This window comes from Felis catus, chromosome B3, assembly GCF_018350175.1.
Source record: "Felis catus isolate Fca126 chromosome B3, F.catus_Fca126_mat1.0, whole genome shotgun sequence".
Taxonomy (NCBI): domain Eukaryota; kingdom Metazoa; phylum Chordata; class Mammalia; order Carnivora; family Felidae; genus Felis; species Felis catus.
Window position 1 is genome coordinate 97,863,265 of NC_058373.1, and position 17,434 is coordinate 97,880,698.

Sequence of the window (17,434 nt, forward strand, 5' to 3'; positions counted from 1 at the left end):
GGGAAACTGAAAATAACTCTCAAGGAGAATGAGAGTTGCTACCACACAGAGAGCTTGTGGGTGATAAAGAGAAATACGTCCCAAATATAGATCTCCTAGGGCATGTCTTAGTACTCCTATGATTGATATAAAAGTTAATGGAAACTACCACAACCCAAAACAGGCAGGGCTGCTAATTGCACGGACACTTTGGGAATGAAAGTTTGAGTTATCCCACCACACTGGAACATGACCAGCTGAGATGCTTCCCAAGAGCAAAGGAACTATGGAATACGTAGTGAAAGAAGGAAATTATAAATATCAGCTATAACCACATGATCGTAGTGGTTATGAACTGTAGTAGTTATGAATATTTCTTCCTGACTTTGAAATAAATATATTTATCTATATATTACTAATATCTATATCAGTAATCTACATACTATCTATATACTATATTAGTAATCTATATTACTATCTATATATTATTCTTTCTTTATCCTCACTGTTATGGACTGAATTGTGTCTGCCCCCACAAGGGCATACACTGAAGCTTCTGCTCCCAATGTGGCCATTCGGAGACAACAGCCTTTGGGGAGGTAATGAAGATTAACTGAGCTCACCTAATCTGTCCAACAGGACTGGTGTGCTTATAAGAGTAAGAAATATCAGAGACTGCTCTCTCTCTGTACATGTGCATGCACAGAGAAGAGGCCATGTGAGGACACGGCAAGAAGGCAACCATCTACAAGACAAGAAGAGAGAGCTCATCAGAAACCAATCCTGATGGCACCTTGATCTTAGACTGCTTAGACTCCAACTATGAGAAAATAAATTTCTGTTTAAGCCACCTCATCTGTGGTATTCTGTTATGGTACCCAAAAAGATTAATACCATCTCTACCATTTCTCCATTATCTAACACAGCGTTTCTCAACTTCAGTACCACAGACATTTGGGGCCAGATACCTCTTTGTTATAGGGGCCTATTCCTCACATTGCAGGATGTTTAGCAGCATTCCTGGCCACTACCTGCTAAATGCCAGTAGTGCTGACCCCCTCCATCAGTTGTACCAACAAAAATGCTTCCAGACACTGCTGAATATCATCCCCTTGGGAGCAAAATCACCTCCAATTGAGAACTATTGATCTAATAAGTTTAAATAGTGGTTAACCTTGTATCTCAATATTTAAGTTAAAGGATCTCAAAGAGGGAATGTGACTCAGCTAAAAAGAAATGAACATCACCCAAAGATGGATTGAGTGGACTTCCTATCTTTTTCGAAGAGTTACCATGTCTTCAGTTGTATAAAAGATAATTTCATCTTGTAGGTGGAACAGTAATTTTACTACTGTCTGTACTTGGAAGTTACATGTGGTTAAAAGGGGTGTGAATGAATGCCAAGTTGAAAAGGAATGGACTGCAGGCATTTATCTTTGTCAATTTGGTTAAGGTGGGAACTGTAACTGACAGAATTCCCTTCCCTGTAATGGTTCCAACTTAAAATTGATCAAAATAGGAATTGCATATGATTTGGCAGGCAGAAGTAAAGCAGCAGCCACTACTCTCTGAAGGTCATTCTAGTCCAATGTGGTGACAAAACTCATTGCTCAGGGAATGACAGTTCCATATCTAGCTCTGATTCCCAAATACTGATCCTACTGACTAACTGTTGCCCTAGCCCACTGCCTGGGTAAGAGGCAAGAGCTCCCCCAGAATGCCTCATGAGCTTCCCATCTGCAGGCCCACTTTAGCAGTTGGACACACTTGGCTTCTCAGACCGGCTGGAAATGCCTCTGATCTACCAACTCCCCTTCTGAGCCTTTGCTTCCCCAGAAGCCCTCACAATTGTGTAATGCCTAATTCCTATAATGAATCCTACAACCTTATTAATGATTCAACTTGCCTGACTGAACTCTGATCATTCAGAGAACACACAGCAAATGTAATGCTTCTCTGCCATCCAATAGCTCTTGTTTTAGACTACGTGGAGGTGAAGGAAACCAGTTCATTTCCCTCTCAGCAATCTACCTGCCACCAAAGTCCTCTAATTGGTAGAAAGCTAATAAGTAAATGCAGATAAGTAGGCAGAACAATAAAGTATTTATCAGTGTTGCCTTAAACACTCCAAGTGCTTATAATCCTATTCTTGGCTGGCACAATCACTTTGTGAATACATTTCCAAGTTGAAACCCTTCTTAGAAAGCAAGCTTTTGAACTGCCCTCAAAGAATTTCTCTCAGAACAACTTCTACATTATACAAAATTCATTCACACACATAGAAAACAGCGCTGTGATTAAACTTTTTGAGGGACGAGGAGGGTTAAATTAGATAAAGTAGTTTTGCTTAAGAATCTTTACCTTTGTATTCCTTATAACAATTGGATATTTCATCCCTGAAAAAAAAAGAATTAGTGAAAGATTTTTAGTAAAATAAGGCCTACATTATTAGAAATATTATACTAGTATCAAATTTAAACAATTTTCTTCTGCTTCCCACTTTCATTCTAAAGCTTTTTATGAAGCAACAAGATTAAACTAGTTCATATTTGATAATATATAAAACTCTTGGCATATTTTTAAACTTGTTTTAATTCACTGAATCTATGCTAATAGACCACTCCTCACTTCAGATCCAACACAAGCAGTTCTGGCTTTTCTCTGAACTACAATCCTAGAAACGATTTTGTAAAAGATCATTAATCAGTATGTATTTTCACAAAGGACTAATGAATGCTTTTTTGTCTAAGTGTAGGTAACCTGAGTCTTCGTAGATTCTGGGTTGTGTAGAGAAGCAACACAAAAAGTTCCAATCATAAACTATTTATAAAATTATTTTCCAATCAGACACATGGGGTCTCAAAGTCTTAAAAAGCATATGTACATCAAGTAAAGAAACAATCTATTGGTATCATAAATTTGATTTTATGCTACCTACCTATACCAATATTAATTATTTAACAGTTTTGTTCATCATATTACAATTCAGAAGGACACTGGGAAAATGATTCAGATGGCTCAGATCTCCTTAAAAACCTGTCAAGGAAGAACTGAGCACTACACTTTTTCTCCTTCAAATTTCCCAATAGCAAAAATGTCAAAAAATTCAAGGTTACAAATCTATTTATTGGGTTTTAAAAAAAATTGTCAGCAGGGCGCTTGGGTAGCTCAATCAGTTGAATGTTCAACTCTTGATCTCAGCTCAGATCTTGATCTCAGGATCATGTGTTTGTGCCCCACCTTGGGCTCCATGCTGGGCATGAAGCCTACTTAAAAAAAAAAAAAAAAAAGGAATAAAATGTCCCCACAACAAAGCAAAACAAAACAAGCTCTAAGTAGTCTACAATGGGGGGGGGGGGGGGGGGCGGTGCAAGGGGACTTCAAAAGGGCTCAGTTGTGCCCTGTCTCCAGATAGTCTGATCCACTGAGTATGCTAAAAATTTTTAACTTTTATTTTTATTTTTTTTTATTTTAGAAAGAAAAGGAGAGAGCATGAGGGAAAGCGGTAGAGGGGCAGAGAGAGAGATTCCTAGGCAGGCTCCACGCTCGGCACTGAACCCAACACAGGGCTTGATCCCATGACCTGGGATCATGACCAGAGCCAAAATCAAAAGTCAGACACTCAACCAACTGAGCCATTCAGGCACCCCTCTATTCTTATTCTTAAGAATTAGAAAAGGCCAATTGCACATTCAACTTTTATTCCAAAATGTCAAATGATTGTAGATCATTCATCTGTAGAGTTTGAGCATGTTTTGAGTGTAAAAACAAAAACAAAAAACCCCACAAAACAACAAGAAAAAACTCAGGCTATTAATTCCTCATGTTATCTGGAGAGAAAGTTTGAGCTGAAATCAAAAGCCAGATACTCAACCAACTGAGCCACCCACGTGTCCCTGCATTTTTTTTTTTTAAAGATTTCATTTTTAAGTAATATCTATACCTAACATGGGACTCAAACCCACAACCCTGAGATCAAGAGTTGCATGCTCTTCCAACTGAGTCAGCCAAGTGCCCCCAAATCTGCATTTTTAATAAGCATCCCCAAGGAATTTTGACTGTAACCTACAAAATAAGCAAGTGTCTGGGGGCTGGTTTTCCATTAACAGCCTTGGCAATTCAGGTTTTAGCGCCAATCAGAAGTGTCCAATCAGTGACAAATTCTATCAGCACAAGACTCACCAGAAGCCCCAGTTCTCCCATGTCCAATCTCACACTCATCCCTTCTGCACATGCATCCAGCTTTGCACCCTACTTTAGCCTAGTTCCTGGAGGCCCTCCCACCAGCACCACGCCAGCCAAAACTAGTTCCAAGTTGGTTCAGAAGTCAATACTAGTATTCAGAAGAAAAGACAAGGATGGCTTACCATCTTTACTTCTTGAAGGACTTTCTTTAGCCAATTCAATATCTTTTACTTCAAAATTGGTCAAGACAAAGCCACCTGCTTCTTGGAAATCCTTGGCAAATGACAAAGCCACCTGCCGATAGTCCACAATGCCAGTGTATGGACAATCAATAGCCATTAGACCCTGAGATAGGTTTATGAAAAAGTCAAGATAATACAATTAAAAATCATTGAGGATAGTTGTTCAATAAATTTTATTTGCGGCTGAACTTTTTTACTGTTAACTTTGATGGATCACATGTATTATCATTTCTTGCCAAAAATTCAGTGCCTAAATTTGATGTTGAATAAAGTGTCTAGTAAATAAAGAAATAATACTAGCTAAGTAAGAAAATCTCTATACTTAGGAAATAATTCTCCTCTAGGGAAGTTAATTTTGCTGGGCTCTTCTGGCTGCTACAATGAGTTTTTCAGTTTTATTCATCCCTCACCATATCTGATAGTGAGTCAAATTCGGAGTCAAATTCTGTATCACCATATGATTGTTTTAAACAAACTCCACTGAGATTTTCCCATGCACATTCAGTGAAGACTCAGAGTTGTTCTAGCTTTTTACAACATTTGCAGATCATTGATTTAATTTGCTGCAGACTCTTACCTTCAAGACTACAAATACTGAATGGAGATTTTAGGTAGTTAATGCAAACTTTCACTTCAGGTAATATAAGAAATTAATAGCCTGAGTTTTTTGTTGTTGTTTTGTGGGGTTTGTTTTTGTTTTGCCACTCAAAACATGCTTAAACCCTACAGATGAATGGTCTACAATCATACTTGTTTAACTTTTTCAACAAATGCTGAATGTGTATTGGCCTTTTCTAATTCTTAAGAATAATAGAGGGGCACCTGAATGGCTCGGTTGGTTGAGTGTCTGACTTTTGATTTCGGCTCTGGTCATGATCCTGGGTTCATGGGATCGAGCCCTGCACTGGGCTCCATGCTGAGCGTGGAGCCTGCTTAGGATTCTCGCTCCCTCCCTCTGCCGCTCTCCCTGACTTGCACACCCTCTCTCTAAAATAAACTTAAAAAGAAAAAGTATAAGAACAGAATTTCACATATCAAGTATTGACTAGATTTTGGTGGATCCTTGGGAATAGCATCATTTTCTGTTGCCTTACTGTGTATGTGAGTGTATCAGTTCTGCTAATCAACTTTCCTAAGAGGGTGGTAGCCTGGTTCCTGGTACAACTAATGCTGAGAAGCTGAGTGTGACTGGTAAATGCTACCATTCTCTTGTCTGGCCAGCAGGGAACTGGTGTTGTTGCAGTTTTACAATAATATCTGATAGTATTACTTTAAATATCTTATTCTTATAGTCAGTCCCACCGCAACTCCAATACATTTACTTGCTTAGCCTTTAAAAGCTTTTAACTTTGCTACCCATCCCTGACCATTAATTCCAAATGTCCAGATCACACCAGGGGTAAAAGGCACATAAAACACACAACAGTCTCTTGTCACAAATTGAAAGCAACATTTGGCAAACTTTATTCTTGCTTCCAGAATATGAGATCATTTGCCAAACACAAAAATCATTCCTTCTGTCTCAATGTAGTAAAGTTTAAGATTTTTATATTAGACCTTATATTGCCTGACCACTTCCAAATTCACAAGTCAATAGTTATAATCCAACTTCAAACTATAAACAATATTTAGGGTACAATACCCTTGGAAAAATTACCTTAGGATAATACCAAGAGTTTAGTCACAAAAACTCAATTTGCATAAACGACATGACAAATAAGATAACAGAGGAACAAAAACATGCTGTAAAAGTGCTTCATATCAATAGTTTTTTAGAAACCCAAATATCTTCCATATTCATCTTATTTTCCTATTACCCAATACAATGCCTGACACACAGAAGGCACTCAAACATTTACTGAATGAACTTCTGAGGACTGTCTTTAAACATACTAGATATTCTCCCTTCTCTACCTTCCCTTAAAGGTCTCCCTTCTTTTCTTTCTCTTTCTAGTCTCGGTTTTGCTCCTCATGAGACGTTGGTGTGCCCCACTCTACGTAAATGCTGGGGGAAAGTAAGGTGGAGTGAGTCACTGCTGCTAAGCAATCCAATACCCTGGCGCAGGACGGGACTGGTGGACAAGCTGGCTGTCAGCTAGGGGGCTGGGCATGCACCATACAGGTTAGCAGGTCAGAGCTTGAAATCTGAGGCCACTGCAGGTCAGGTGGCTGGAAAAGAACCAGGCAAGCAGGACACAGAAATCTGGGAGTTGGAAGTCAGTCAGGAGGAGAGAGGAACAGATGAATGTGTGGTTGACCAACAGTGTTTAAGAAAGGGCAGCAAGATCAGGAAAGCTAAGGTCAGAGTGAGCAATCAGGATTTGCCCAGACAGAGAATTGGCAAGAGCTATCCTCTAAAGTCAAAGTTTACAAAGGCATTTAAAAATTTTCTAAGGTGGAGGTGCCTGGGTGGCTCAGTCAGTTAAGTATCCCACTTCGGCTCAGGTCATGATTTCATGGTTTTTGAGTTTGGACCCCATATCAGGCTCTGTGCTGACAGCTCAGAGCCTCGAACCTGCTTAGGATTCTGTGACTTCCTCTCTCTCTGCCCTTCCCATCCCCTCTCTGTCTCTCAAAAATAAATAAGCATTAAAAAATTTTTTCGAGATGCTCCCCTTGGGGGTATTTGGTATTTAATCTTTTTTTTGGGGGGGGGGAGAGCGTGGGCCAGGGACAGAGAGAATCCCACGCAGGCTCCACACTGCCAGTGCAGAGCTCGATGTGGGGCTCAAACCCACAAATCGAGAGATCACAACCTGAGCCAAAGTCAGACACTTAACCAATTAAGCCACCCAGGTGCCCCTCCTTAATCTCCTTCTTAAAGAGACCTGGTCCAAAAAGAGACCTATTAGAGCTGCCCTGATAAATTTTTTCTTTGTGGAGAGGCTGGAAGAAACAGATATGACCCCATACCATAGAAATCTTGCCCACCAGTCCTGGTAGTAGCATAGGGTTGAAGGACAAGGGAGAAATTCACTCAAGAGACCTTTCTGAAATAACCAGACTGTATTTTCCACTATACATTGCCACCATGAAATATATCTAGGCACAGATAATTACAATGTGCCATTATATAAAGTGTCAGATAATGCTAATGTGGCATTATATAAAGTAGATCAGTTCTGCAGAGGCCGCAGAGAAAAGCAAGATGTACCTCCTTTACAAGTTACACTCCTTACTTATCTTTCAAGTGAAGGTTCACCTAAAGAATGCTTTCTTAAACTCCTGGATGAAGCTAAAAGCTTTTCTGTACATCGATATAAACCGAGTATCAGTTCTATCAAAATACTTATCACTGTATTAAAATTACATCTTCTGCTACACTGTAACTTTCTTTAGGTTGACCACCATTTCTTCCTCATCTTATCTGTAGTGCCTACCATAGTATTTGGCATTTAGTAAAGAAGAAAATGTTGGTGGAACTGAATAGAAGAAATACCAATTCTGAATCAGATCTGGGGGCAGGGGACTCTTTAGAAGCTGTGTGACCTTGGCAAAGTAATTGAATCACTTTATTCATTTTTAAGACAAAAAATACATGTAGATATGTAATTTGATGATCTATGTACACATAGCTCATCTATCTCATTCTGAGACCCGTAAAGATCACATGATTGGGGCATAGCACAATATCCAGACTCATCTTTAACCTTATCATGTGTGAAAAGCTGGTTTCTTTCTTTCTTTTTTTTTTTTTTAGACAGAACTCTTTATTTAAATTTTTTTTAACATGTATTTATTTTTGAGAGACAGAGCGTGAACAGGGGAGAAGCAGAGAGAGAGAGGGAGACACAGAATCTGAAGCAGCCTCCAGGCTCTGAGCTGTCAGCACAGAGCCCAATGCGAGGCTCAAACTCAAGAACCATGAGATCATGACCTGAGTGGAATTCCAACACTTAACTGACTGAGCCATCCAGGAGCCCCAAGAGAACCATGTATTTAAACCCAACTTCAACTATACAACTAAAGATAACTTCAGGGGGAAAAAATCTATTTCTACCTTGTCTTTTTTGCAGAAAAGATTTGAAGCAGCTTGTAAAAATAAACAAGGAACACAAAACAATATATACTAGAGGTGCCTGGGTGGTTCAGTTGGTTGAGCATCCACCCAGCTCTTGATTTCAACTCAGGTCATGATCCCACTGCATCGGGCACCTCAATGGAGCTTGCTTAAGATTCTCTCTCTCCCCGCTGCCCTTCTCCCCCACTCATGTGTGCTCTCTCTAAAATAAAAACAAAAAAAACAGGGGCGACTGGGTGGCTCAGTCAGTTAGTGTCTGACTTTGACTCAGGTCATGATCTCAGGATTTGTGAGTTCAAGCCCCACATCAGGCTCTCTGCTGTCAGCACAGAGCCTGCTTCAGATCCTCTGTGCCCTTCTCTCTCTGCCCCTCCCCCACTTGTTCACTCTCTCTTTCTCAAAAATGGGTAAACGTTTAAAAACAATTTTTTAAAAACAATTGACACTAGCATTACATATTGAGCCAGCTAAGTATATGAATTGGAAAGAAAGAATTATTTGCAGACAGCATTACTGTCAATAGAAAATCCAAAAAATAATAAAATAAACTATAGACAAACTACGACAATATGTGAATTTAACAACTAAGATGTATGCAAGGTCAAAAATCAATTATATTTTCATACATTTGCAACATACAAGTAGAACATGAACTTTAACAATACGATTTATGAGAGTATCAAAAACATCAAATACTTAGAAATGAAACTAAGAGATATGAAAGACCTCTGTACTGAAAATTATAACACATTTTTGCAATGAATTAAAGAAGATACAGATAAATAGGTGGATCTACTATGTTGATGGATTGGAAGATTAAATACTGTGAAGATATAAATTGTCTCCAATGGCCCTACAGATTCAATGCCATCTCAATTAAAATCACAAAAGGTTACCTTGTGGAGTTTAGCAAATTAATTCTAAAATGTATATAGAAATACAAAGATCCAAGAACAGCCATGACAATGTTGAAGTCAACAAAACTAAAGAAATTACTGTACCAGGTATTTCAGCCTACTAAAAAGCTATGGTAATTAAGATATTATGGTAGTGGTAAAACAAGAGACAATGTAACAGAACAGAGTCCAGACATAGAGCCCACACATACAGTCACCAGATATCACAAAGGTAAGACTGCAGTGCAATGCGGAAATAATGGTCTTTTTGATAAACTGTGCTGGGTCATTTGGGTATCCATATGGAAAAAAAAATGTATCTTGACCTCTACCTTCATACAATGGACTATTAATAGTACAGCAAGGAAACTTATAACTACAGTTATAAACTTATAACTAAGTTCAGTCAAAAATGAGCACATACTACATGATTCCACTTAAATACAACTCAAACCTGTGATGTAAAAAGCGAGGACAGTGTTTACTCTTAAGAGAAAGGTAGTGATAGAGGGGGCTTGAGGAGAATACCGCGAGGCTGGTAATGTTCTGCTGTTTATGAAAGCTCACCAAGCTGTACATTTATGATTGTTATATGTTATGATTAAATGAAAAAAAGTCCAAAAAATCAAGGCAGAGAGGAAATGAGAGTAGAAAGATATAAGGAAATGAAGAAGGAAGTTAAGACATAAAAATAAAAACATATGCTTAAGGACCTAAATATCTGGCAGGAGTGGGGCACAAATGTGTCTCTCAGCTTCCTGGCAGTCAAGACATACACAACAACACAATCAATGAAATGATTCAGTGTTTGTGAGATAAAAACAAGCCAATTGTGCTCAGAAAGAACACAATTATTCTTAGAAATGAAGTTTGAGGAAAATTTCTCCTGAGGGTTTTCAGAGAGAGAGATGTTGGGTAACAAAATGAACAACCTATGTCCTTGACCCCATCCTAACAGTAGAGGCCACGGTGTCACAATGACCTTCTCCTTAGGCTGATGCCATAAAACCAAAGAACAATTCAAGGACAGTAATTTGGGATAGAGGAGTAGCATGGGGAGAGACAAACAGTGCAGTGAAGGTGTGCCACTGTGTATGGGAATAAGTGGTCTACCTATCCTTCAGGATATAAATTATGTTTTTATATAATTGTGCTCATAAATTGTGTTTTTATTTCCCATACACCAAGCTTTTGATAAGCATTGCCCGGCAGTGAGTTCAAAGTCACATTCTCTAGGACCAGTACCTAGAGTCCTGCTATTGTACATGGTCAATAAAATGGAGGGGGCGGGCAGAACAGGAGATAACAGCCATTCGTTAGAACAGTTAGTGGAACTGGGGGTTGGACTGATATCCTCTGAAAGACTATCAAAGAAAGTCAATATGCAGAGTAACTATTAAAAATATTATTCATGTCTCTTTCCTAAAGAAAAGATCTGTTCTCCCCATAGCATGTTCTAAGCAAGATACTCTACAACCTGCCCTTCACACTCATGGATAATGTAGCTACCCTCCTCAAAAATTTTCAGTGGCTCCCCATGCCTACTAATTTCAAAGCTATTAGCAGGAATATCAGGACTTTTACACACACCTAATCCTGCCTTTCTAGTCACATCTATTATCTCTCCCTACATATCCTAGGATTCAACCATACCTCACTGTTCAATGCTTTCCCAATATGCCATATGGTCTCAGACCTCCTCTTGCCTTTGTTTATGTTCTTCAGATTTGGTATTTTCTTACAAAGAAAGAAGAAATCAGGTGTTCAGTTTATGGCAAGCCCTCTTGTGTCTGTCACCTCACTGTCACAGAAGCAGTAATTCATGCCTCCTATAAATTCACCCTCAGCCTCCATGTCACAGTACTGAGCCCTAAACAAAAATGTCCCCGTGAGCATGTACATAGAGTTAGTGAATCACATACCCTACAATATGGCTCCTTCTTTTTTATATCCTCCTGTTGGATTAGCCTTAAGCCCTGGACACCATTCTGCCGGCCTCTCTCATATAAGGCCTGAAGTCTGGGAATTTCTTCTTGTTCAACAGCTACTATAAGCTTCAAAAAAAAAAAAAAAGATAAAGAATATGGATAGAGTTAAACATATAGCTTTTATTAGCTATAAAAGATAAAAGTCAACAGAAAATCATACATTATTGCATGATTCAAATTCAGTTGATTTTTATCTACTTCTCTCTTCATGACCTCAATTTCCTCCTCCACTGAAAAAAGTTATCTTAAGAAAACTGCATTAAAACAAATTTTCCCCAAAAGTTAGATGTAGCCTCAATCTCCCCTTCTGCTATCATGGTTGCTACATGAATCTTGGCCACAGCAACTGTCATCAATATCACTCCCTCAATCCCAAAGAGTGAGAAGCACAGGTGGCTTTGTCTTTACAATTAAAATACAAAAACAAAAACAAAAAACAGAACAAACAGAAAAACAGAATGGCCGCCTTCTTTTTACAAGAGAATGTAAAATGCCCATATATCAGAAAGACAGTGGTATTCAGTATAATAGATATCACTAACAGAAAAACTATTCACTTTATTTCCTACAATAAAGTATATTATAAAATATTTACTAATGCATTCTAATGCAGAGGGGGAAAAAACAGTAAATTAATCAACTTTACTTAGGATTCTTTTTCATTTTATTTCTAGGCAAAGTATCTTTTTGAAGTAGTTTCTTCCTTAATTAACAGCTACTAGAAAAGAAAAGCAGAGATGCATATTCACAGGTACGTTAGAATTCACAAATTGCTATTTCACAGCAAGAAATCACCAGAATTTCATGAGATTATACTTTTAATCAAGGCATGAAGGTTATTTAAATCAACAAATAATTAACCTCAAAAATAAAAGTGGAATCAAAGGACACTACTAAGAAAGAGAAAAGACAACCCATAGAACGACTGAAAATATTCACAAATTACATAGCTGTATGGCAACAAATTAGATAATCTAAATGAAATGGAAACGTTCATAGAAAAACACAAACTTCTGGGGCGCCTGGGTGGTGCAGTCGGTTAAGCGTCCGACTTCAGCCAGGTCACGATCTCATGGTCCGTGAGTTCGAGCCCCGCGTCGGGCTCTGGGCTGATGGCTCAGAGCCTGGAGCCTGTTTCTGATTCTGTGTCTCCCTCTCTCTCTGCCCCTCCCCCGTTCATGCTCTGTCTCTCTCTGTCCCAAAAATAAATAAACGTTGAAAAAAAAATTTTTAAATAAAAAAAAAAAAAAAGAAAAACACAAACTTCTAAAACTAACTCAAGAAGAAAAAGAATCTGAATACACCTGTAACAAGTAAAGAGATTGAATTAGTAACTTTAAAACTTCCCATAAAGAAAAGCTCAGGCCCAAGGGCTTTACACATGAATGATACCCTATGTTTAAAGAAAAATTAATACCAATTCTGCATAAACTCTTTCAAAAAACAGGAGAGGAGGGGCGCCTGGGTGGCTCAGTCAGTTAAGCTTCCGACTTCATCTCAGGTCATGATCTCACAGCCCATGAGTTCAGCGTCGGCCTGGAGCCTACTTCAGATTCTGGGTCTCCTACTCTCTGCCCCTCCCCTGCTTACACTCTGTCTCCCCCCGCCCCCCGCCAAAAAAAAAAAAAAAAAAAAAAAACAACCACACAAAACACAGAAGAGGAGGGAATACGTCCTAACTAATTCTATGAGGTCAGTATTAGCCAGATACCCAAACCAAACACAGATATCAAAAGAAAATAAAACTGCAGACCAGTGACCCATATAAATATTGATGCAAAAATCCTGAACACAACAATAGTAAACTGAGTGAAGTAACATAAAAAAACTATACACTGTGACCAAGTGGGATTTATTACAGGAGGTAAGATCAATTTAACATCCAAAAGTCAATTAATGTAATATACCATATTAATAGAATATAAAAACAACATGATTGCCTCAACAAAAGTGGAAAAGATGAGACAAAAAATCCAACACCATTCCATGATAAAAAAAAACAAAACAACACTTAACAAACTTGGGGCACCTGGCTGGCTCAGTTGGTAGAGCATGCGACTCTTGTTCCCAGGGTTGTGGGTTTGAGCTCCACGTTGGATGTAGAGACTACTTAAAAATAAAAATCTTAGGGGCGCCTGGGTGGCTCAGTCGGTTAAGCGGCCGACTTTGGCTCAGGTCATGATCTCGCGGTCCGTGAGTTCAAGCCCCGCATCGGGCTCTGTGCTGACAGCTCAGAGCCTGAAGCCTGTTTCAGATTCTGTGTCTCCCTCTCTCTGACCCTCCCCCGCCGTTCATGCTCTGTCTCTCTCTGTCTCAAAAATAAATAAACGTTAAAAAAAAATTTTTTTTAATAAAAATCTTAAACAACAAAACAAAACAAAACTATCAATAAAAAAGAACTCCCTCAATCTTATAAGGGGCATTTGCAGAAAACCTACAGCTAGCATCATACTTAATAGTGAAAGATTGAATGCTTTCTCTCTAATCAGCAACAATACAAGGATGTCCATTTTCACTACTTCTATTCAACACTGTATTTGTGATCCTACCTGGGGAAATTAGGCAAGAAAAAAAAAAATATATATATATATAAGGTATCCAAACTGAAAAAGTAAAATTATTTTATTTGCAGATGGCATGATCCTGCATATAGAAAATCCTAAGGAATCCACACACAAAGAAACTATAATGAGTTTAGCAAGGCTGCAAGAAAAAAGAACAATATATAAAAAATCATATTCTATACATTAGCAACGAATAATTCAAAATGAAATTAAGAAAACATTTCTCCTCACAAAAGCATCAAAAAGAATAAAATACTAAGGAATAAATTTTGCAAAAAAAATGCAAGACCTGTACACTGAAAAATACAAAACATTGTTGAAAGAAATTAAAGAAGATCTAAAAAAAAAAAAAAAGGGAAGACATTCCCATGCTCATGGTTTGCAAGATTTAATATTGTTAAGATGGCAATACTCCCCAAATTGATCAATAGATTCAACACAATCTGTATCAAAATTCTAGCTGCTTTTTTGGAGAAACTGACTAACCCTAAAACTCATATGGAAATGCAGAGGACCCAGAAGAGTCAAAATAATCCTGAAAAAAGGACAAAGTTAGAGGACTCACACTTGCTGATTTCAAAATATAATCAAGAGCCACAATAATCAAGATACTACGGTATTGGCATAAAGATCGATGTACATCAATGAAATAGAATTGAGAATCTTAAATATACCATCCTACACTTATGCTCAGCTAACTTTTGATAAAGGTGTCAAAACAATCTTTTGATTGCTAGAATCAACAGAAAGAACGGTCTTTTCAATAAATGGTACTGAGACAACTGCGTAGCTACATGTAAAAGAATGAATTTGAGCCCCTTCCTCACACTATGTGCCAAAATCAATTTAAAGTGATCATATACTGTAAGTACAGGTACAGGGCTGGGGTGGGGGGCTCTGCTTCTGGTGGCAGAGTCTGGGGAAGGAGCAGGAGGCCAGCTGTGAAGGTGGTAAGCCCCTGAAATAGCCAAAGAAGCAGGCCAAGGAAATGAACTAGGAAGATAAGGCATTCAAGCAGAAACAAAAAGAGAAGAAACTCAGGGGGCTAAAAGTGAAGGCTGTGGGAAACAATCTTCTGGCCACAGTTGGAATTAAGAAATCTGGCAAAAAAAAAAAAAAAAATAAGTTGTTCCTTGTGCCTGAGGCAGTGGTGATCTTTAATTCCATTCTTGTTTAAACATTTGGATTACCTGCCATAGTATCTGTTGCCACCTACAGCTAGAATAAAGTGTCATCTTGGACCCTGCTCTATGTTTAAGATACATTTTTGTAAAAATAAAAAATCCTGGGGCGCCTGGGTGTCTCAGTCGGTTAAGCGGCCGATTTCGGCTCAGGTCATGATCTCGCAGTTTGTGAGTTCGAGCTCTGCGTCGGGCTCTGTGATGACAGCTCAGAGCCTGGAGCCTGCTTCAGATTCTGTGTCTGGCTCTCTCTCTCTGTCCCTCCCCTGCTCACACTCTGTCTCCTCTGTCTCAAAAATGAATGAAACATTTAAAAAATATTTAAAAAAAAATAAAAAATAAAAAATCTTACAGTGGCTCATCTTCTCTTTAGTTCTTCTCACTCAGCCATTCCTACCTTAGCTCTGAAGTCAGAGTAAACCCAGCTCAGGATCTTGCCAAAGTCTGTTCTTCAATCTTTGATCTACCTCAAATTCTGTCCCACCTGGAGTTAAATCAACTCAATTGGGGGGAAAAAGTGATCATAGATCTAAATGTCAAAGCTAAGGATATAATAAAACTCTTAGAAACGTAGGAGTAATTTTTCATGATCTAAGGGTAGGCAATGATTTCTTAGATATGACACAAAAAGCATAAGCAACAAAAGAAAAAAGGTAACTGGACTTCATCAAAATTAAAAGCTTCTGTGCTTCAAAGTATATCATCAAGAAAGTAAAAAAAAAAACAAACTACAGAATAGGAAAAAATATTTAGTAACAGTTAAAGTATTGCCATTACTATTATTATTACCATTGCTATTATTACTATTTTATTTTATACATAAAAATATTTCAGTATTTTAGTAGTATTTTAGTAAATATCATATAGCTGATAAGGGACTATATCAAGAATATATAAAGAACACATATAGCTCAAGAATAAAGACAAATAACTCAATTTTTAAATGGGCAAAAGATCTGAATAGACATTTCTCCAAAGAAGATAATTGAATGGCCAATAAGCATGTTGAAAAGATGTTCAACACCATTAATTACTAGGGAAATGCAAATCAAAACCATATTGACATACCACTTCACACCTACTAGGATGGCTAAAAGACACAAATAACATGTGTTGGCAAGGATGTGGAGATATGGAAATCCTCATTACTGATGGCAATTTAAAATAGTGTGGAACTGTGGGGCATGTGAGTGGCTCAATCAGTTAAGTGTCTGACATCAGCTCTGGTCATGATCTTGTGGTTCACGAGTTTGAGCCCCACATCAGGCTCTGTGCTGACAGCTCAGCACCTGGAGTCTGCCTCAGATTCTGTGTCTCTCTCTTTGCCTCTCCCCAGCTCGTACTCTGTCTCTCCCCGACTTATACTCTCTGTCTCTCAAAAATAAATAAAAATCATTTTTAAAAATGTTTAAAAATAAAATAAAATAGTGTGGAACTTTAAAAAAAAGTTTGGCAGTTCCTCGACATGTTAAACTTGGAGTTACCATATGACCTGAGAATTTCACTCCTAAGTATGTATCTGAGAGAAATGAAAATACTGGTCCGTACAGCCAAAAGGCACATAAAAAGATGCTCAACGTCACTCCTCATCAGGGAAATACAAATCAAAACCACACTGAAATACCACCTCACGTTGGTCAGAGTGGCTAAAATGAACAAACGAGGAGACTATAGATGCTGGCAAGGATGTGGAGAAACGGGAACCCTCTTGCACTGTTAGTGGGAATGCAAACTGGTACAGCTGCTCTGGAAGACAGTGTGGAGGTTCCTCAAAAAATTAAAAATAGACCTACCCTATGACCCAGCAATAGCACTGCTAGAAATTTACCCAAAGGATACAAGAGTGCTGATGTATAGGGGCACTTGTACCCCAATGTTTATAGCAGCACTTTCAACAATAGCCAAATTATGGAAAGAGCCTAAATGTCCATCAACTGATGAACGGATTAAGAAGTTGTGCTTTATATATACAATGGAATACTAGTTGGCACTGAGAAAGAATGAAATCTGCCCTTTTGTAGCAACGTGGATGGAACTGGAGAGTGTTATGCTAAGTGAATTAAGTCAAGCAGAGAAAAGACAGATACCATATGTTTTCACTCATAGGTGGATCCTGAGAAACTTCACAGAAGACCGGGGGGAGGTGAAGGGGGACCAAAAAAAAAGTTACAGAGAGGGAAGGAGGCAAACCATAAGAGCCTCTTAAATACTGAGAACAAACTGAGGGTTGATGGGGGGTTGGGGGAGAGGGGAAAGTGGGTGATGGGCATTCAGGAGTGTACCTGTTGAGATGAGCACTGGGTGTTGTATGGAAACCAATTTGACAATAAATTATATATTAAAAAAAATACAGGTCCATACAAAAAAAGTGTACATAA

General features: G+C 38.4%; 1 protein-coding gene across 5 annotated transcripts in view; it reads right to left on the minus strand.

Moving 5' to 3' along the window:
* Positions 1-17,434, minus strand: part of L2HGDH (L-2-hydroxyglutarate dehydrogenase) — a 43,209-nt gene that overhangs the window by 20,320 nt on the left and 5,455 nt on the right. For 3 of the 5 annotated variants that reach the window (XM_045059894.1, XM_023255678.2, XM_045059893.1), the window contains 3 exons: positions 11,246-11,377; positions 4,347-4,509; positions 2,341-2,375 (listed from right to left, as the gene is read on the minus strand). In XM_045059894.1, the coding sequence (XP_044915829.1) occupies positions 2,341-2,375; positions 4,347-4,509; positions 11,246-11,377 (330 nt within the window). The remainder of the gene's footprint in view (positions 1-2,340; positions 2,376-4,346; positions 4,510-11,245; positions 11,378-17,434) is intronic. The other 2 variants (XM_023255679.2, XM_023255680.2) reach the window with 2 other exon arrangements.